General features: G+C 37.7%; 1 protein-coding gene across 1 annotated transcript; it reads right to left on the reverse strand.

Annotated features, from left to right (window-relative positions):
- Window positions 1-21,403: 21,403 nt before the first annotated feature.
- LOC120635922 lies at window positions 21,404-22,980 on the reverse strand. The gene is made up of 2 exons (XM_039907132.1): window positions 21,510-22,980; window positions 21,404-21,411 (listed from the first exon to the last, which is right to left on the reverse strand). The coding sequence occupies exons 1-2, from the start codon at window positions 22,978-22,980 to the stop codon at window positions 21,404-21,406; spliced, it is 1,479 nt and encodes a 492-aa protein (XP_039763066.1).
- Window positions 22,981-23,324: the final 344 nt, after the last annotated feature.

Genomic DNA, 23,324 nt, shown 5'->3' on the forward strand with positions numbered 1-23,324 from the left:
CCAAATCCTTTTCAAGACGAGTTTACAGTAAAATCAAAGAAAAATTTGAGAAAACCGCGTCCGCCATGTACGAAGTTTCCCGCCGAAAAACTAATAGTTTGTTGTGACACTAAATTTGGTCCTGTTGACTCGACAGTTTGACACTGACATTACAGATGACAGTACCAAAGATAATGCAAACGTTACGTCACCTACATGGCCTATGGTCATGGTATGGGCTATTGACGCGTTCCGTTTAACATATATTTGAATAGTTTAATTCAATAATAACCAAGTAAGTCAATAGATAAAAATTTGCATTATTGCAAAGATTTCATTTTTCTGTTTTTATTTTATTTTTATTTTTTATTTTTTATGCTTGTGTTTGAACTACTTATTTATTTAAAGATAGGTTTAGTTTCGGCTGATGGTCGCCACATGGTGTGATAAATACCAATTTTTATGTTTTTGTTTTTTAAGTCGGTTACTGCTGATGGGTGGTTTTTTTGGCGCATATTAGTATTGTTTTTATTTGTTTCTGTTGTAAGATATAATTATCAAACTATATTTTGTATAAATATTTAAAATCTATATATTATACACATATTTATATATCTATAAATAAACATATTTAAGTTATGATTAGCGATGACGGTATGTGCAGTGATGGGTCGGATGGCGGTAGTGGCGTTTTCTCAGAATGCACCTCAACATCTGATGACAGTTTCCACAGCACTTCTTTTTCTATAAATTCGGCTCTAGACTCTGCCTTCTCTCCGCACTCTAAAAGTTTTAATGTTATTCATATTAATGCGCAGAGCATCCCTTCCCACTATCCAGACCTCTTAACTTCTTTCGACGTTAAAGACATACATGCTATCCTGGTATCGGAAACGTTTCTCAAGTCTTGTCTGCCTTCAACTTCATATTCCTTGCCAGGATTTCATTTAATCAGAAATGATCGAACTGGGAAAGGTGGGGGAGGGGTAGCCATATATCTCCGTAGCCACATCCCCTTCTCAATTTTAAATAAGTCGCCTTCCCAATACTGTGATTCTTCTGAGCATATTTTTGTTGAGGTTCTTTTTGGTTCTCTGAAGCTTTTGCTTGGGGTGTTTTATAGTCCGTCACTGCGTGTTGACTATTTTGATAGTTTTGAGATTTTATTAGATAGTTATGTCCCAAGTGTTGATCACACTATTATTATGGGTGATTTTAACACTTGCCTTATCAAGAATGACTCACGAGCTAGGCGCCTGGTAAGTATAATTAATAGCGCCAATTTAAATCTGCTCAGCACTAATGCAACTCATTTTTTTCCCAACTGCGTACCTTCACAACTGGATTTAATGATCGTCTCTTCACCTGAGCGTATGAATGTGCATGGCCAGCTTCCAGCCGAAGCTTTTTCATATCATGACTTAGTATTCTTATCCTATAAAATTCGCCCGCCCAGGGTTAAACCTACAGTCGTGATGCGGCGAAGCTTCAAGAGCTTTGATAATGATAAGTTTATGCATGATCTTAGCCGGATTGACTGGGATGTTATTTTGGATGCCCCGGATGTAAATGATAAAATTTCAATCTTTAATTCTCTTCTTATTGATCTATTTGATGTGCATGCGCCTCTTCGGCCAATTAAACTTAAACATCTTCCAGCTCCTTGGCTTACTGTAGAAATAAGGGGTTTGATGGCGAAGCGAAATGCTGCTAAGTCGAAATTTAAAATCAATCCATCACCTGAAAATTTACAAAAATATAAAAAGGCACGTAACCTTTGCAACAAGACTTGTCGCGATGCTCAGCGTAACTTTATACATACTTCTTTGGATAGCAAGGATTCAGCCAAGATATGGAAATTTCTTGACGCTATGGGCATTGGACGACAGCGTAAATTATCCGTATCTGGTTTCAATATTGATACTGATGCCCTTAACAAACATTTATCCACAGTAACAATATTAGATGACGTAACCAGAGCTCGGACCCTGAATAAAATTTCTTTGCAGCCTAAACCTAACCATGCAGTATTCAATTTTGACGCTGTCACTGCTGATGATGTCAAAAAGCATATTATGGCTATCCAATCTGATGCCATTGGTAGTGATGGTGTTAGTCGCAAAATGATTATGCTAGCTCTTGCTTATGTTTTACCTGTACTTTGCCATATCTTCAATAGTTCTCTCTTCTCTTACTCTTTTCCTAATGTGTGGCGGCTGGCACATGTCATACCTATTTCGAAAATTAACCAACCTTCATCTTTTTCTCATTATAGGCCTATCTCTATTTTACCTTTCCTGTCAAAAGTCCTGGAGCGCATTGTTCATGGGCAACTATCTCTATTTCTTAGGAAAAATAACATTTTAAGTCCCTATCAATCTGGATTTCGTCCTGGACACAGTACTACTACAGCCCTTGTTAAAATTTGCGATGATATTGGATGCGGTATGGATGAACAAAAAGTAACAGTCTTAGCATTACTCGATTTCTCTAATGCTTTCAATACAGTAGATTTTGAAATTCTTCTGGCTATTCTTGATTCCATAAATATATCCTGTAATGATTTAAATTGGTTTCGTTCATACCTCTATGACCGTAAACAGTGTGTACGTATTGATAGTAAGTGTTCTTCTTGGTGCAGTCTCAGTGCTGGTGTCCCACAAGGTGTTGTTCTTTCTCCTCTACTTTTTTCCATTTTTATAAACTCATTGACAGATTTGCTTTCGCTGTCTTTCCATCTCTATGCTGATGACTTGCAGATTTATACGCCAACCTCTGTTGATGACATATCGGGGGCTATCACTCGTTTGAATTCGGACCTGAACTTAATTATAGTCGTAAAAATGTAATAGGCCCGTTTTGACATTTGTCATCGCGACGTAACTAGTTATGGAACCATAAGACTCTGTACTCGATACTCACGATAAATCAATTCAAGTTTGTATCAGTACTTGATTGATATTATTATGTATTGTAAAGTGTTCGTTCGTTCAAAGTATTCCTTTAACTTCACAGCCAATACGCGTGACTGGCTGTTGACTATACGTCCACTTTTCAACATGTTGAAACAGAGTTAGTACTATATAACAACAAACACAAAAATCGAGTCAAATCACTATGTTTAAATTAATGTCCAAATTAGAAGAGCCATAGTTAACGTAATAGTAAACAATATATATCAAACTTAAACGAGCGCACAGTCAACTTTACAAGATATGGAACGAAAAATTGCGCAGTGCGCGCGGGGACGCTTCAGTCATGTGCCGCTTGGTCAGATACATCATCTCAGACTCATTATTTAGAACCCATTTTGAGAACCAAGCTTATTCTTTGCAGTAAAGATAACTACACAATATTTAATTTCGATATTCAGTAAAAAAATGGTTACAGCTCTAGTATAAAAAAAAAAAAGACTGAGAACGTAACTGTTTTCGAAACGTTTCGCAACAATTATAAATTGCATGCTACTATGAAGTAAGCGCAAAAAGAATACTCGCGATATATTCTTTCATATTATTTAACGTCCCAAAAAAATTTACGTATTTTTTAAAACACTGTATGTAATTGATTTTTATTTTTTTGTTTCTTTCAATTTCGTTCCAAGTTACATTCTATGGTCTTGCACAAATGTCAAAACGGGCCTATTACATTTTTCCGACTATAGTTCATGGAGTAAATCGAGTGGGTTGTCTATAAATGCTAGTAAATCCCAGGTCATCTTAATCGGCAGCCGGCAGAAAATCTCTAAAGTTAGCTTCTCGTCTCTTCCTTCTGTAGTCTTTGATGGCGCTATACTTGAGTTCAGCAGTTCTGTTAAAAACTTGGGTATTATCATGGATAATACGCTCTCGTGGGGTCCTCAAATATCCGAGCTTAGTCGCAAGATCTACGCTGTAATTGGTAGGCTTAAAAGGTGGAAATACTTTTTACCTATTCGTACCAAAATTTGTCTGGCCCACTTTCTTTTACTTCCTATAGTGGACTACGCAGACACGTGTTATTCTGATATACCCCAGTACCTTCTTAATAAACTTGAGCGGCTCCAAAATCTAATCATAAGATTTATCTTTTGGCTTAAGAAATTTGACCAAATTACTCATTACCGTCAGCAACTCAAGTGGGTAACTGTTAATGATAGGCGAAATATCCATATTCTTACTTTACTTTATTCTCTTCTATATAGTCCTATCTCTCCGCTTTACCTTAAAGAGCGTTTTTCCTTCTCTCAGCATCTTGTCAGTCTCCGGTCAGCGAATGACAACAAGCTTGAGATTCCCTTATCTCGCTCTCAGCGCTATAACGAGTCATTCACTGTTAAAGCTGTAACACTGTGGAACTCGCTCCCCTGGGAAATACGTCATTCCGAAACCATTCACCTGTTTAAACATCGCTTAAAGAATTATTACTTATCTATGTAATTGAGTAGTATGTAAGTTTATAATAGCATAAATATATATAACATATATCTATCATAGTATATATAAATTTATGTTGGTATTTGTGTAGTTAATATGTAAATGTAGTATGTATGTTCATGTAAGTTTATATTACATTTCTTTTTTTTTTTGTTTTTTTTGTAACTTACTTTATGCACCATCCATTTTCCACTCTTTTATCGGCTTCGTACGCTCAGGTTGCCTTTAAAAGATCACTTTTAGTGATAAGGCCGCCTTTGCACCCTAGCACTAAGTACTATTACTGTTTTCCTTGTATTTTCCTTTTTTTGTTGTGTTGCAATAAAGTTTTTCTATTCTATTCTATTCTATTGTTCTTGAACATCCTGATGATAGATTTATAATCATAGGGGATTTCAATATTGGTCAGGCCCAGTGGACTGATTCGAAGGAGTCAATGAACCTTTACTGTGACATATCTAATCCTTTAATTGAGTCCCTTTCGTCTTTCTTATCCTTTAATAGTCTACAACAGTTTAACTCAATAAGAAACGACAAGGGTAGGATTCTAGATTTGGTGATTGCTAATTTTAAGTGTAATGTTTCCACCACTGATTTTTGTTTGGCTGCCATTGATCGTCATCATCCGGTGCTAGATATAGAGTTTCTTGTTAGGTCAGAGCCTCAACTTAGTTCTCAACCGCGGGTTGTACGCTTATTTCATGCTGCCGATTATAATGAAATTAATTCTGCTCTTGCCGGTATCGATTGGATTGATATTTTAAATGTGGGGAATATTGATATGGCTGTATCATGTTTTTATGATATAATAAATGATATTATATAAAAGTATATTCCATCTAAAAAAGTTTACGATAATAATAAGTATCCTATGTGGTTTAGTAGGCCTCTCATTAAGATAGTTAATGAGAAACTTAAATTCCACCGTAAATGGAAGCTATACGGTAATTTTGATGACTATGACACCTTTTCCCTCCTAAGATTGCGGCAAAAGAATATGCAAGAAACATGTCTAATCTCTTACCGTCGTCGTGCTGAAGAAAAAATTCGTAGTAATAGTAAATATTTTTGGAGCTATGTTAAGTCTAAGAATAATATTTCTTATTTTCCTGATACGATGTATTTTGGTAATCAGTCTTCATCCCAAGGTAGTGTGATTTGTGATTTGTTTAATAAATACTTCCATTCTGTTTTTGAATCTGACGGGTCTACTAGCGCTCCAGAAGAAACAGAATGTAACAACACTGTAAATTTGAACTCTGTAAATATTTCACCTTCATTAGTATCTTTATATTTAAAAGAAATAGACGTTACTAAAGGCACCGGTCCTGATGGTATACCACCAAAATTTTTACGAGAATGTCGCATCCACCTATCCGTCGTGTTATCTGTTCTCTTTAACTTGTCATTAAATATGGGCAAAATGCCACACATCTGGAAGAAATCATTTATCATACCAGTCTATAAGTCTGGTGACAAGCACAACATTGAGAATTATCGCCCAATCTCGAAACTTTCTATAATACCCAAGTTGTTTGAGAAAATAATTTATGACTCCATATATAGTAGAGTCCGACCTCGCATAATTAATGAGCAACATGGCTTTGTTAGTAAAAAATCAACTGAATCTAACTTGTGTGAGTTTATTGATCAAATTATTTTAGCTATGGATAGTGGTTACCAAGTGGATTGCATTTATACTGATTATTCGAAAGCATTTGACAAAATTAGTCATGAGTTGCTTTTAGTCAAATTATTTAAGTTTGGTATTCATGGTGACCTACTCCGTTGGGTTGAGTCCTATTTGCGTGATAGGAGCCAAGCAGTCGCCGTTAAAGGTTTCTGTTCATCATTCATGCCTATAACATCAGGTGTCCCGCAAGGGTCACATCTTGGTCCTCCCTTCTTTGATATCTTTATAAATGATGTTGCCCAAATTTTTTCAAATTCTAGTTGTCTTCTATACGCTGATGATAATAAAATTTTTAAAATAATTATCAACGAAGCTGATTGTGATGCCCTACAATATGATCTTGATAAATTGTGTGCATATTGTCACTTGAATCGTTTACAGCTAAATGTAAGAAAATGTAACGTTATTTCATTTTCACGTAAAAATAAGAATTTAATCACAAGGAATTATTATCTTAATAATATATTAGTAGAAAGCGTACATTTTATAAGAGATTTAGGGGTTACACTTGACTCTAAATTAACATTTAAAACCCATATTGAGGATATTGTTTCAAGGGCTTACCGTCTATTAGGTTTTGTCATGAGAGTTGGAAGAGAATTTGAAAACTATAATACTCTTATACTTCTTTTCAATTCTTTGGTTAGACCATTATTGGAATATTGCTCTGTTGTTTGGAATCCGAGATACAATATTTATATTAATATGTTAGATAACTTGCAAAACAAATTGTCTAAGCACTTGAGGTATCGTTTTTCGGGATCCAGGCAGAATCCATTTACTTCAGACTGTCTGAAACCCCTCCAAGCTCGTCGACAGGTTCGTGATATTGTTTTTTTGTTTAAAATTTTAAGGAATGAAATTGATACTCCAAAACTACTTAGTAAAATTGGTTTTGTTTGTCCAAAGAATATTATATCTAGGCGAAAATCCCCTCCATTTTATTTGCCCTTAGTCAGATCAAAATACGCTCTTAATAGTTATATTTATAGAGCTACTCAAAGCTATAATAATAATTTCTCGGATTTAGATTTATTTAATCTTACTCTTGCTCAGTTAAAAAAACATCTTTATTCTAAATTCTAACTTCTAATTGTTCTACGTAAAAGTTCTACTTATGTTTTCACATATCTACTTGGATTGGATGGATATTGTTAATAAGGGTATTCCCTTATTTACATTATCTGTCAATAATATGTGTTTATACATATTTTAAAGTTTTATAATTATGTTATAAGTTTGCTGTCAATTTTAATGTATTTCGTTAGATTTATTAGCGGCTACTTAATTGGTGTATGTGTTATTTTCTTTGTACTAATTTTAAGTATTAAGTATACTGTTTGGGCCTTAATAAATAAAATAAAATAAAATAAAATAAAATAAAATAAAGCAGCTGATATCGAAACTATATTTATATTGCAGAAAAGAGCTGTACGGTCAATATATAAACTTAAATCACGCGAATCCCTCCGTGAGAAGTTTAAAGAAATAGGCATACTTACTGTAGCTTCACAATATATTTATAACAATATAGTATTTGTAAGACAACATATTAGTCTTTATAAACAAAAAGTGGACATAAACAGTCGACTTACAAGAAATGGTCATAAATTAGTGTCATCTGCATATCGTCTGCGTAAGGTACAGGGATCATTTGTGGGATTGAGTATACGCTTTTATAATATGATTCCTAAGGTGGTTTTGGACCTGCCAATGCACAAGTTTAAAGAATTTGTAAAAACACATTTATTACAGCGAGGTTACTATACAATTGATGAATTTTTTAATGACAAGGTTGCTTGGAAGCATCCGGCTCCGCTTTCAGCTCTCACAAGATAGAAAAATGAATGTTAAAATGCAAAATGTAAATTGTTGATGTTGGAAAAGAGCAACTGCTGAGTTTCTTGCCGGCTTCTTCTCGGTAGAATCTGCCTTCCGAACCGGTGGTAGAATCACTACAAACAGACAGACTTGACGTTTCAAAAGTGCTTATATTTAGGCCTACTTGAAATAAATGAATTTTGAATTTTGAATTTTTTGAATGATTGAATTTCACTAACAGGTAAGCTCATTTAATCATCAATTATATATCAGTGCCTTGTCCTTGGCTGTAGGATGGGTTTCTTAAAAAAAATACAAATCAAGTAATCTAATTTTTCGATATTAAAATATTGACGTGTGATATGCAGTCTAAAGTACGTGTGTTCTAGGCTTAAATTTTAATTGTGTTATAGAGTAAGAAGTGTTCTATCAGTAATTAAAGAGTTCTAGGCTGTGTGGTCTATAGGGTTGCCAAAAAAAATTATACTTTCTGTTATTTAATTTTTTAGACATTAAAATATTGACGTGTGATATGCAGTCTAAAGTACAAGTGTTCTAGGCTTCAATTTTAATTATGTTTTAGTGTTCGTAGTGATCTATCGAAATTTAAAGAGTTCAAGGCTGTAGGATGGGTTTCTTAAAATAAATACAAATCAAGTAATCTAATTTTTCGATATTAAAATATTGACGTGTGATATGCAGTCTAAAGTACGAGTGTTCTAGGCTTGAATTTTAATAATGTTATAGTGTTAATAATGTTCTATCGAAAACAAAAGAGTTCAAGGCTGTGGTATGTCAAGGGTTGCTAAAAAAAAATACAACTCAAGTAATAACATTTTTCTGAAATTTAAATATTGACGTGTGATATGCAGTCTAAAGTACGAGTGTTCTAGACTTGAATTTTAATTGTGGTGTAGTGTTAGTAGTGTTTTATCAAAAATTAAAGAGTTCTAGGCTGTGTGAAATATTGGGTTGCCAAAAATAATTAAACTTTCTGTTATGTAATTTTTTCGATATTAAAATATTGACGTGTGATATGCAGTCTAAAGTACGTGTGTTCTAGGCTTGAATTTTAATTGTGTTATAGTGTAAGAAGTGTTCTATCAGTAATTAAAGAGTTCTAGGCTGTGGTATGTCAAGGATTGCTAAAAAAAAAAATACAACTCAAGTAATAAAATTTTTCTGAAATTTAAATATAGACGTGTGATATGCAGTCTAAAGTACAAGTGTTCTAGACTAGAATTTTAATTGTGTTGTAGTGTTAGTAGTGTTTTATCAAAAATTAAAGAGTTCTAGGCTGTGTGGAATATAGGGTTGCAAAAAATAATTAAACTTTCTGTTATGTAATTTTTCGATATTAAAATATTGACGTGTGATATGCAGTCTAAAGTACGTGTGTTCTAGGCTTGAATTTTAATTATGTTTTAGTGTAAGTAGTGATCTATCGGAAATATATATATATATATATATATATAAAAATAAATATAAATATACACAAATACATACAGAGCAAATATATTAGTTTATGACTCCGTAGATAAATAATATTCCTTTAAACGACTTTTGAAGATGCTTAATGATTTAGACTGTCTTATGTCTCTTGGCAATCCATTCCAGAGTATAACCACCTTGACTGTAAAAGAATTTCCATACGCATGCGAGTGACTGGCAGGAACATGCAACCTGTTGTCATCCTTAGCCCTCAAATAGCACTGAACATTGCTACCAAGAAAGTTGAATCGCTCTTTTAAATATGGTGGCGTCTGAGGATAAAATAAAATAGAATATAAAAGACAAAGAGCGTGCAAGTTCCTACGTGATCGAATTGGTAGCCAGTTTAACCGAGAACGATACTCGGACACATGATCAAACTTACGTATACCAAAGATAAACCGTATACATACGTTCTGCAGCTTCTCCAGTTTATCGAGCATGGTCTCTGATAAATCCAAGTAGCAAATATCAGCATAGTCTAAAATAGGTAATAGAAGAGAATTAGCTAAGAGAATTTTAGTTTTTAACGGTAGAAACTTCTTCCACCGTCTCAAGTATCCAACAGCGGCAAAAATTTTGCGACTCATTTCAGAAACTTGAGGTACCCAAGACATTGTATTGTCCAAAATTAGCCCAAGGTCTCTGACTGCACTGTTCCAAGGTATAACAGTACCTTCAAATAGAACAGGTGGTAACCTGTTATATGATAGAGAGGAAAGGAAATAAGAGCTGCCTATTATAGTTACTTGAGATTTACTTGGATTTACTTGGAGACCAAATGACCGACACCAAGCCGCAATTTTATTTAAATCAGTATTAATATTATCAATGGCAACGGCAAGATTATCAATAGCCGCCGATGCATAAAACTGCAAATCATCAGCGTAAAAATGATAGGACGAAGATAAAACAGATGACACTGAGTTTATAAAAATTGAAAATAGAAGCGGAGAGAGAACACCACCCTGAGGTACTCCGGAAAGAAGTGGAAGAAAGGAAGATAGTTTACTGTCCGAACGAATACATTGCTGACGATTACATAAGTAAGACCGGAACCAGTTGACAACGTGAGGTGAAATGCTGACTGTCTTTAGAACAGCCAAAAGTAGATCTAAGTCTACGTTGTTAAACGCATTACTGAAATCTAAGAGAACTAATACGGTAAGGAGTTTATTGTCGATAGCGAAACGAATATCATCGCAGACCTTGATCAAGGCTGTTGTTGTGCTATGACCACGACGAAAACCGGACTGGAGGGGGCTTAAAATATCATATCTGGTAAGATAGAGGCTAAGTTGCTGATGGACAATACGTTCGAGAACTTTAGACAGAAACGGAAGAATGGAGATAGGCCGAAAGTTTGAAGGATTTACAGGGTTACGAACTTTAGGAATAGGAACTACATATGCTTTACACCACACGGTGGGAAATGCAGCTGAAGTAAGTGATGAGTTCAGTATGTGAGACAATACTGGCAAAACACCATCAAGCGCTGCAATTATCATTCTCCTACTTATCCCATCAACCCCAGTCGCATCAGATTTAATAGCAAAAATATGCTTCTTAACTTCATCGACGGTTGTATCACTGAACTGGAATTCAGGTCTTTCGTGTGTAGGCAATGAGTAAAGATAATTAAGCGTCCCTTGTTTAATTAGCGCATTGAATGAACATTTGGCTATAAAGTGTTTGTTAAGGCTCTCCAAGTCAATGCTTTGCGAATCTTGCTGACGCTGACGACCGATTCCCAGTGAAGCCAGAAATTTCCAAGCTTTGTCGGCATTTTTTTGATCCACTGATGAGTGAATATATTCACGCTGAGCATCTCGACAAATTCTGCTACACCGATTCCGTAGCTTTTTATATTTTGTCAGGTTGGCATCTGTCGGATTTAACTTATATTTACTTTTTGCTTTATTGCGTTTGGACATAAGCAGCTTGATGTCATTAGTGAGCCATGGTGCAGGAATATGCTTAATTTTGATTGGCCGGAGCGGAGCGTGTATATCAAAAAGTTGGGTCAAAAGTGAATTAAATATATTAAGCTTATCATCTACAGAAGGTGTGTCAAAAACAATATCCCAGTCAATATTATTAAGATCTTCCATAAATTTATCATTATTAAAATTACGAAAACTACGACGCATAACAATAGTCGGTTTTGCCTTAGGAGGACGAATTCTAAAGGAAACATAGACCAAATCATGATAAGAAAAAGCCTCCGCCGGCAGTTGTCCATGTGCGTCTACAAGATTTGGAGAAGAAACAATCATGAGATCTAATTGGGAAGGAAAACAGTTGGGGAAAAAATGAGTAGCATGCGTAGGTAATATTTCAAGATTAGAGCTGTCAATAATAGACAATAGACGTTTTGAACGATAGTCATTTTTAATAAGGCACGTATTAAAGTCACCCATAATGATAGAGTGGTCCACTGTTGTTAAATACTCTTCAAGTATAGTCTCTAAAGTATCAAAATAATCAATATGAAGCGAGGGACTATAAAAAACCCCAAGTAGAAGTTTTTTTGAGTGTTGTAGGCTTGAATTTTAATTATGTTATAGTGTTAGTAGTGTTCTATCGGAAACAAAAGAGTTCTAGGCTGTGGTATGTCAAGGGTTGCTAAAAAAAATACAACTCAAGTAATAAAAAATTTCTGAAATTTAAATATTGACGTGTGATATGCAGTCTAAAGTACGAGTGTTCTAGGCTTGAATTTTAATTATGTTATAGTGTTAATAATGTTCTATCAACGTTTTTGATAAAGCCTATAAACACTTCAACAGCCTAGACAGTAGATCTAAAAGGAACGTTTGTAAGTGGATAAAAATCAATACAGGATTTGCGACACTAAAACGATTGCAGTAAGAAGTTTTACTAAGACCGAAAGTTTTGTTTCGATACGCGAAATCGACTACGACTGCGAGCGTGCAAATGTGCTAAGGGTAAAAAGTCTTTCCCCATCAAATAAATAAATGAAAATATCATAATAATGTACTCAAGACTCCCCAGTAAACTGGTTAAAAGTAAAAGTCTTTTAAACTGTAATAAACCACATCCGAGCATGTTCACATTGAAATTGCCTGGTCTCCCCGTCCTCCCGTGTCAAACGGATGGTAACCCCTTTAGACCCTGACCTATTACCCCCATCTCTCCCATCCCCCTTAATTCTTAAATCTAGACAGATTACGAGTCTTAGAATATCTACGTCGAGTTTGTAAACACTTATTTTTCTTCAGTTAAAGGCAAATCCGCGTAACTATTACGCACCAACGCCAACATTAATAATCAATCAAATCCAACATATTCATTAAAATTAATTTTGGTCAGAACATTTCAATTATAAGTATAGGTATTAAAGAAAATGTAGATAGAGCGAAAGTACAATCTCATGTTAAATGTTTTTAAGGAGAAGTAGAAAGCTTCTGAAATCCATTGGTTGATATTATAGTGTATTCTTAAATCTAAGTAAAAAAAAAAAAAAAAACTGCATTGATAACCTCTTCCTTTATTTGAAGTCGGTTAGAACTATGAAAGAAGAAATAACCTACCCTACCCAGTAATGCGGAAGCGACTTAGGAAGAATAAGTTAAAAGTAGTTAATAATTAGTATATACAGTGGCGTGCATTGCATATATGCAAATAAGCAGTGCATACCCTACCCTCAGGGTCTTAAAGAGCCTTCAGATAGGACCATTAAAGTTTTGCAATTAAAAAAACACTAAGTAAAAAATATATGAAAGCGCCATCTAGTAATGAGCGGCCAAACTTCTAGGTCAATTGTCGCTAGACAGGCGACAGCGCAACCAGCGCGCGCGAGGCGCATAGCGTACAAAATAAAATCTTCTACTTCGTATTTTAATTTTTAACCGTAAATGCTAAACATTTACCTTTTAAAACACGTAAAAATCTCATGTTATCTATTGCAGGGTAAATCAATTATTATGAATCACTCGACATATGACGCCCTCTACTGTTGCATAGAAATATCAAATAAAATAAGCACGCCCAAAGAAAGAATCGTTCTGCTAGATGTGTGCGTGCAAGTTAGTAGTGTGTGTCGTGTAATGTTATAATCGTGCGCTTCTACTTACAAGATTAGCATCGGTCTTGTGTGAACAGTTTCATTCATAAATTCTCTATTCTCTAATTACGTGTTTCATTTTTTCTATGAATAAAATGATTTGCTTGGTTTGTTATTGTTGTTAAAGGTCATTATTCTTTTTTTTAGAATTAAAAACATTATTCACAAATGTAAATACCTTTTAGTGTCTTTTAAGAAAATTAAGGATCTAATATTATCGAATTAGTCTTTCGTTTTGAAAATAATCTATGAAACCAAACGCTGTCTCAATTTTGAAAAATGAATAATTTAGGTTTTCCAGGAATCATTGGAGAGTGAGTGGTGACGCCATTTTTACTTTCGGGGAATCATCACCATAAAATGGAATTTTCTTTGTAAATTTAGTGGACTGTATATTTTAGGGTTTGCTGGATTCTTTTCCCCTTTTTAATGTTAAACTATGGCTTTAAAGGATATAAAACAAGGGATAACTAGGGTTGGACAGAAAAGTATTTGCACGTGGACTTACAGTTCTTCGTAATGCAGTTTTCCCTTGATTTCTCGTCACTTCACAAGGTTTCACAAGTTATCACTAAACACTAAAGCACTGATGTAGGTTTAAATACTATTAATCGTCCAGTACAAGGTTCTTTGGCCGGCCGACCATGTGGTTTTATTGAATGGATTAGCGGAAGATTGACGTGCGTTTGCCGCGGATATAGGTGTGCAACTAATTAGCGGCGTGATGCGGAAAGATAAGGAAGCGGATATATAAAAAATGGAAGATGGAAATCCATAGTGTAGCCATTATCTATTACTTCGACCACAGATTAATGAGAATTTATCAAACATCCCCCGGACATGAAGGAACCCTTCATAAAACGGATATAAACATAATTGCAACTTATAATACGACCTAATATTGTAAGTATACTATACAAGAGTAATGCGTAAAGAGCAATAAAATAAATTAACTAAAGCATAATAAGATTAAATGAGAACTAGTGATAAAATTATTGAGTTGGCAGCGGACATAACTTAACGATAGGCCGGATATAAGTCCCGTTCTTAGTTTTTATTTGAACTACGCGGACAACTCCATCTTTGCCAGGTAGCACCTTAGTAATGACCCCAAGTGGCCACTGTAAGGGCGGCGCGTTTTGTACAATAACTATCACAACAGTCCCTATTGTAAGCGGATTCGTGGGAGTGTTCCACTTTTGACGCACTTGCAAATTGTGCAGATATTCCGTTCTGAATCTCTTCCAGAATGACTGAATCAGAGAATCCAATAAAGAAAATCTAGACAAAAGACCAGCGCGTTCTCCAGTTACGTCTGGAGCTGGAATGAATTCCAAAGGTACGGTTGAAAGAAAATGCGAAGGCGTTAGCGCAGAGGGTTCAGAGGGATCTGAACTTAAAACATACAGAGGTCGACTGTTAAGTACAGCCTCAATTTCATTAAGTACAGTAAGCATTTCCTCGTATGTCAGAATTTGTTTGCCGATTACGCGAAAAAGTAGAGTTTTAACACTTTTAATATTACTCTCCCAGACTCCTCCAAAATGGCTTGCAGTTGGTGCATTAAGTTTCCAATCTATACGATATTTAGCTAATTTGGAACTAAAGTCCTTATAATAATCTTCTGACTTTAAAAAGGTATGTAACTCATTCAAATAAGCCTTGGATGAAACGAAATTGGTCCCTTGGTCTGAGTACAGGACTTCGCAATTTCCTCTCCTGGCCTGGAATCTTTTGAAACAATTTAAGAAGGCGGCAGAACTCAGATCAGAGGCTAGCTCTATATGAACCGCCTTTGTAACCAAACAAACAAATAGGCATATATATGCCTTCTGACTACGTATGCCGCGTTTCCTAGTCAATGTGATATAGAGAGGTCCAGCGTAATCTACACCTGTGTGTAGGAATGCCTTACTTTTCTCTATCCTACACTTAGGAAGGTCAGACATAAGTGGAAATGTAGGCTTAGGATTATGCCTAAAACATGCATTGCACTTATGTATGCGTTGACGTACCACACAACGAGCGGATAATATCCAATATTTTTGTCTCAATATAGACAGAAGCAATTGAGGGCCAGCGTGTGAATGATTACGATGATAGTGATCAATTAACAGATCTATTATGTGTCCCTTCTTGGGTAATAAAATTGGGTGTTTATGCGAGTAATCTAACGACGAGTAAGCAAGACGTCCACCCACTCGAAGAATGTCCTCAGAAACAAAAGGAAATAATTTTCGTAATTTTGACAAACATGGTTTATTATTTTTAATGTTGTCAATATCAGTCTGAAAGACTGAGCGTTGTACTGTGCGAATTATCAGTAATTCAGCTGCTTCAGCTGTAATAATATCTCTGCGCGGAAGTTTTTTCATGAATCTGAGTACATAAATCGTGGCGTGAAGAAATTTAGTCCAAGAAGAACATTTAGATCCAAGCTTTATAATTGTATATTCATCGTGCGATATTATTAAGTGCGTTGTAGTTTTCTCCTCAACAAAGGGCGACTTCTGAATCAGAAAACGCGAGTACTTCCTTTATTTTGATGCGGGTTGACAATATATTATATACTGAATTTACAAGTCGAGCAAGCAATACTATTCCATTTAACTCTAACCTAGCTAGCGTGACCGTTGGTTTTACCGGTGCTACACAGGATTTAGAGCAAATAAGTGTAATTATAGGCCTTTGATTTCTGTTTTTAACGTATAAGTATAAAACAGAGCCAAATGCTTGCTCACTAGCGTCAGAGAATGCGAGAAGATAAATTTCAGAAGTGTCTTCTATTCCAACATGACGAGGATACTTAAGATTCTGAATAATAGGCAGTTCAATTATATAATTTTGCCATCTTTCACATATGTGTTGAGGGGGACACTCGTCCCATCCTATTTTTAGAAGCCATAACTCCTTTATGAGTAATTTAGCGAATAAAATGACTGGACCAACAAGACCTAGAACGTCATAAAGACGCGCGGTAGCTGAAAGTATAGCTCTTTTGGTACAATCATTTTGCGGTTGCGAAACTCGTAAAAATAAATTCATCAGATGCGGGAAGCCAATGAAGACCAAGAATCTTAAAGGAGTCATCAGTGTCAAGAGAGATCGACTCAGATTGGCGGTGAAATGAAGGAATGTGTCCGAGCAATTCAGTCGAATTGCTGGTCCATTTCACTAAGTCAAATCCACCAGCCTTAAACAGTTGTATCAACTCTTGAGCTATCTTTACCGCTTCATCTAGAGATGAGGCGGAAGAAGCTAGGTCATCCATGTAGACGTCTCTCTCAACAACTGATGCAGCGAGAGGCCATTGCTGGCGCTCGTCACTAGCCAGCTGGCGCAGTGTGCGTAATGCCAAAAAGGGCGATGAGCGGAGACCAAAGGTCACTCGAGTAAATTCATACATTTCAAGTGGGTCCTTTGCTGAAGATCGATAAATAATGCGTTGATATTTGCGATGCGGAAAATGCGGACATTCAAAAGAATGTTAAATATGTCTGCTTGCAAATTGCAACCAGTATACAAAATATCATTTAAAGATAATTTCCTATTTGCGGAGGGTTCTTCTATTTTAAGAAGAGAATAATCAGTGGGACAAGAACCATCTAGTACGATTCGTACCTTGGTACTCTTGTCTTCGCGTATCACTGGATGATGCGCTAAGATATAACCTGGTGAAGCAGGTTCATCAGGTGGTAAGCGTGTGAGGATACCCTTATCAAGGTAATCCTTAATAACTTCATTATATCTAATATGAAGTTCGGGATCTCTAATGAATCGTTTTTCCAGATTGAGAAAACGCTTCTTTGCGGTAAAATACGAATCACCTAATAAATTAGGATCTTCTTTAAAGGGAAGATCTACCGAATATGCTCCGTCCTGTTGCTGTACAGTGGAAGCCGTATATATGTCCTCACACCTTTGTTCATCAGGACTTAAGAATTTGCGGGAAGGAGGCTCTTCTATTGTCCAAAATCTCTCTAACATTTTATCTAAAGGTTCACTCGTGAAAAAACACAAAGCGCGGGAGTTATTAAGTTTAGATAAAATAGGTGCATCGCCCATAAATATATAACCCAAAGAGGTTTCAAATGCGGAAGGCATATTTTCATAACCATTTATTTTATCAGCCATTGCTATTTTGCGATACACATTTACCCCTAGTAATATATCAATTGGACCAGGTTCTGCGAAATCATCATCAGCCAGAGGTAAATTTTTAATAGGACCATCAATGGCTGTGATGTCTACATGAGAGTCAGGCAGTTGAGAAGTGATTCGCTCAACTACAAGAGGGCGTATTGAGTATTCATTCGCGTCATTAAAACGAGATTTAAACGTAAATTCTGAAACACCAATTATTTTTTGCGATACTCCGCCGATGCCTTGAACTTCAGAAAAACGACTCTGAAAGCTAATAGGTAGCGAATATTTTTCACAGCAACTGATTGAAACGTAATCTCTTTGCGATGCGGGATCCACTAGGCATCTTATAAGATGTGCACAATTATTTTTGTCATACACTCTTATTTTCGCAGTACCTAACAAAGTGGTTGTTGTGACGCGTTCTAAACAATCATATGATACGTTACATACCAAAGTGGTATTCGTGGTCTGAGATATAAAATTATTTTTATTTAGTGTATTTTCACTAGAGGAGCTCGTCGAAGGTGCCTCAGTAATAACTGATGACACGCGAGGCGAATTAATTGCGTTAGGAGATGTGGGCGGTTTACCTATGTTAGATTTGGACGTTTTAGGTAATAAATCTTTAGCGTTGTAATTATTGCGTTCAAAATGCAATTCAGTATGATGTGATGCCGATGAGCACTTTTTACAGTTTCGCTGAGAAGAGCAGTTTAAAGTTTTATGATGAGTCGACAAACATCGGTTACAAAAGTTATTATTTTTTACATGTAAATGCCGCTCATGCGGAGACAACTTCATAAATGCAAGGCAAGAATAAAGATGTGTGTGTTGACCAATTTTACACAAACTGGAAGCTGCACTATTTAAAGTATTTACAGTTTCTGTACTTACAAAACTTTTGGTAGAAGGCTTCGGAATCGAATTACCCTTATTAGTTCTATTTTGAGGTAATTCTAATCCTTTATAAAGAGAGCGCGACATTACTTTATTCTGTTCCTTCACAAATTCTATAAGACTCCTATAGGTAGGAATTTGTTTTTTGCGATTTATTATCTCAAACATTTTAACTGTATCAGCATCTAATTTAAGCGTGGCTAAGTGAAAGAATATAAAATCAGTAAGATCGATTTTTAATTGTTTGAGAGCTTCTACTGAAGAATTAAATGTATTTATAAAGCTATCTAATGAATTAGCATTAGTACTAGCAAGCGGTTTAAATTGCAATAATTGGTTTAAATAAGCGCAGGCTAACGAACGCGGATCGTCGTATTTTTGTATTAACGCCTCCCAAATAATAGGATAATTTTCTGCGGTGGCTGGCAGTCCTGCACATACAGATGCGGCTTTCCCTTTTAACCTACCAACTAAATAAAATACCTTTTCATTATTGGTTAAGTTAGGATTATCATGTATCATGTTTTTAAACTGCTGGTAGAACAAAGGAAATTTAGTTAACTGACCGTCAAACTCCATTAAGTCTATAGGCGGAAGATGGGATTTTAATTTAGGAAAACTAGAAATAGGACGTGCGCTGTCATTCTCTGAACTCGTATTAACAACATTAGAGTGACGCTCCATTATTTGTTTGACATAGCAAAACATTTCTTCAAATGAAGTCCACGATTGGTAATTAATCATAGCCTTTGGATTCAACATTAACTGCGCCTCATTGAATAAATCTAAATTTAACTCAAACTCTTTGCGTAAAGTGTCTATGTTTGAAGCCTGAGACAATAAAGAAGGCAGCTTACTGCTGTCCGATTCGACTTGAATAGCGGTGTCAAACATTATTTGCATACGAGCAAATATAACGTCCCGTTTGCCTTCCAACAACCGTAACTTACATTCTTCCTTGCTATATGGACTTGGTGAAGAAACCGACTCTGGTTTATTTATTTTGAAGGAGTAAACCGAATTATAAAAATAAAAATATAATAAAAAAGGTATTGTGTTTGCAAATGCGTCAAGAAATGCGTAAAATATATAAAGTAGTTGCAGTCTTATAATAATTTTTTTTTTTTTTTTTATTAACGATAGGCCAGCGTTTGACGACAATCATGCCCGTTAGAAAGCAATGATGAGGTCTAGGTTGGAGCACGCTTGCCTAGAAAAAGCCTATTCACTCTAGCCTTGAAGGTACCTAAATTATACGTGGCAGGAAACACAGTTACCGGGAGGGCGTTCCACATCTTAGCGGCACGTATCAGAAACGTGGATAAAAAACGTTTCGTGCGTGTTGATGGGATATCAACCACATAAGGATGCCACCGCTCTCGGTGTCTCGCTGTTCTGTGGTAAAACGGGGAAGGGGGAACAAGATTGTGAAGTTCCTGAGCACACTCACCGAAGTATATCCGGTAAAAAACCGATAAACAGGCAACATTGCGTCGGTGCTGGAGACTATGTAGTTTCGCCTGCGTTAACGAATTGTCGCCTATAATTCTCCTGGCGCGACGATCCACCGAATCCAAAGCTTCAAGTTGGTACTTGGCAGAGCCACCCCACAGGTGACTACAGTACTCCATGCAGGTTCGCACTTGAGCCTGGTACAGTGCGAGGCGTTGACCTGGCGTGAAGTACCGCCTAACCTTATTGAGGATACCAAGTTTTTTAGCTGCCACTTTGGCTTTGGACTCGATGCATTTGCCAAAATTGAGATTGGATGAGATGTTGACACCCAAGCGCTCAATATGGTCGCTAATTGGTACGGATACACCCCGGAAAGTGGGAGCCAAGGTGAAAGGGCTCTTTTTTGCGGAAAATAAACACGACTGCGTCTTGGCAGCATTGAACTTAACCAAATTGGCGTCACCCCAATCAGACACCTCTTTTAGAGTCAAGTTAATACGCTCCACCAAGGACTCTCTATGCTCAAGGATATCATTAGCACTGGCCCTAGGGCTGGACAAGTACCTCTCCGTAACGGTGCTGTCATCAGCGTACCCAAAAAGATTGGGATTCAAAAGATCGTTGATGTGTAGCAGAAAGAGAGTAGCGGAGAGGACAGATCCCTGAGGAACACCGGCATTGACAGCCATGAGGTTAGAAGAGTGGCCATCGACAACCACTCGAAAAGACCGTTCCCTCAAAAAATCAGATATCCAGCTGCAAAGGCCAGCAGGTATTCCGTAAGCAGAAAGCTTACTGAGAAGGCCGCCGTGCCAGACCCGATCAAAAGCCTTGGAGATATCCAGAGAGACAGCAAGTGCCTCACCGTGTTTCTCAATGGCTTCGCCCCATGTATGAGTGGCATTCACTAGAAGAAGAGTAGACCGGTTCTTACGGAAACCATACTGTCGGTCTGATATAAGATCGTTTCCTTCTAGGTATGAGAGGAGCTTGTTATTGAGTACACGTTCCATAGTTTTACAGAGTATGGACGTGATGGCAATAGGTCTGTAATTGGCCGGGTCCGCACGACTACCTTTCTTGGGTACTGGCTGCACATTCGCAATCTTCCAAGATTTTGGGACTTGAGCAGAATTTAGAGAGAGTCGAAACAAGCGTGTCAGCACAGGAGACAACTCAGGAGCACAGTTCCGCAGGACAACTGCAGATATACCATCTGGGCCACTGGCTTTACTCACGTCAAGGTTGCGAAGTGCTTTTAAGACCTCGTGCTGGTGTATATGGATCTCAGACATGACTGAGTCGCACGGTAGAAGGCGGCGCGGTGGGGGGGTACTTCCAGCATCCAGACGAGAGTTTTCCGCAAACAGAGATGCAAGGAGATTTGCTTTTTCTGCTGCAGACACTGCCAATGACCCGTCAGGTTTCTGCAAGGGCGGCAGCGAAGAACGACAAAAGTTTGCCTCGACCGACTTCGCGAGTGACCAGAAAGCTTTACTACCACTGGGAAGAGCAGCTAGTTTACGTCCAATGCGATTGGTGCGGCCGAAGCGAGACTTTTTGAGGACCCGCTTGTAGGATTTGGCGGCAATATTGAATTCTTTTTTCTTATCCCTGACGTCCAAAGCCTTATGAGCACGAGCATCCGCCCAAGCTACGAACGCAGACTGTTTTCGTGCCTCTGCACTGGCACATTCAGCGTTGTACCACGGGGGAGTTTTGCCAGCTAGTGATACGTCAGAGAATGGTATGAAGAACTCCATTGCCTGACGTATCACGCCTGATATAGCTTTCTCACAGCTCGAAGGGTCTTTGGAAGAGAAACAAATTTGCCGCCAAGGATAGGATGCAAAGAAATGACGCATCTCATCCCAATCTGCCAACCTGTATCGCCACACTCGTCTCTTAACAGTGGAATCAGAGGCGGGAGGGTAGTAGTTTGATACAGACTTCACCAGACAGTGGTCGGAAGTACCTAAGGGAGCTGAAACTGACACCGAAAAACTGTCTGGGTCGGTTGTTAGCAGAAGGTCCAAACAATTGGGTGTATGACCGTTAACATCAGGTATCCGCGTGGCTACGTGAACGAGCTGAGAGAGATCTAACGATAATGCAAATTTGCGCGCCTCTCTCCCAGCATGATCGGTTTTCTGGTACGGGTATAGCCACTCTTGGTGGTGGGCATTAAAATCCCCCAGAAATACAAGCCTAGCAGTCGGATACCGACGCTGAACGGTATCTGCCCTTTCGCAGAGATAGTTGAACAGCTGAGTGGTCTCCTGGTCGCCGCTATGCGAACGATAGACGCACGCATAAATCGTACGCTCTAAACCCGTATCTACCAAGCACCACAGAACAGAGAAGTTTGGTACCTCCAAATTACGGAGACGTTGGCAGCAGATGTTGTCTCGAACGTACATGCAGACCCCTGCGCGAGGTTTAAAATTGTGCTCAAGCGAGTACCCGGGGTACTGCAGGTATCCTACATCTGCAGGACTGACTATTTGCGTCTCCGTAAGGAAAAGCATATGCGGCTTAGAGGTCTCAAGATGGTGATGAACCGCGTAGAGATTGGAGTGCAGTCCTCGAATGTTAGAGAGGTGCACTGTGAATGAGAGGTAGTGCAGCCGCTGTGTAACCTTACTTCTTTTTCTGTTACGCTTCATTATTATGTGGGGGTAGTGGATAGGTAGGGGAATTGGAAGTTGTACGAGATGCAGCATTTTAGATACCATGACCTTCGTCACCGCGACGCTGATGGTAGACTCGACTGGAGACCGCGGGGACGCCCGAACCCCCCTGGGAATCGCCATCGGGACCTCTCTCCGGTCGCCAACCGGCACGATGAAGGCCATCCCAGGATTTTTCGCGAGGTGGCGGGGCAGCCTTTCATAGGTGGCTAACCTACTAATTGGGCCCCCTACTACCTGCGGTCGGCCAGCGGTGCACCGTGCTTCGGATCCCGCTGCTCTCCAAATCGAGACGCCCGGCGCCATGACAACACGGATCAAAACCTATCATCAAATGCAGCACAACTGTACAAACCCATTTCCCCTCAATTAGCTACTACGAGCATCGCTCCGGAACACGACCAGTCGTATGACACAGTAAATCGTGACACATGGCAAATCATTTAGCGGCGCGGCTTTGCTCGCAGGGTGGTATTTCAAGCCACGGACCAAACCTACCACCTTTGTTTTTGTTGCTCATTTTGCACCACCCAGGGGCCACGTGTAGGGTAACGAGGGTTCCAACCTGTCTTTGGTAAAAACCTACGGACGCGAGCAACTCTGACCCCCAAAAACATAATAAACACACAACCCCTTTATAGACGCGAGCG

This window comes from Pararge aegeria, chromosome W (assembly GCF_905163445.1).
Source record: "Pararge aegeria chromosome W, ilParAegt1.1, whole genome shotgun sequence".
Lineage (NCBI taxonomy): Eukaryota > Metazoa > Arthropoda > Insecta > Lepidoptera > Nymphalidae > Pararge > Pararge aegeria.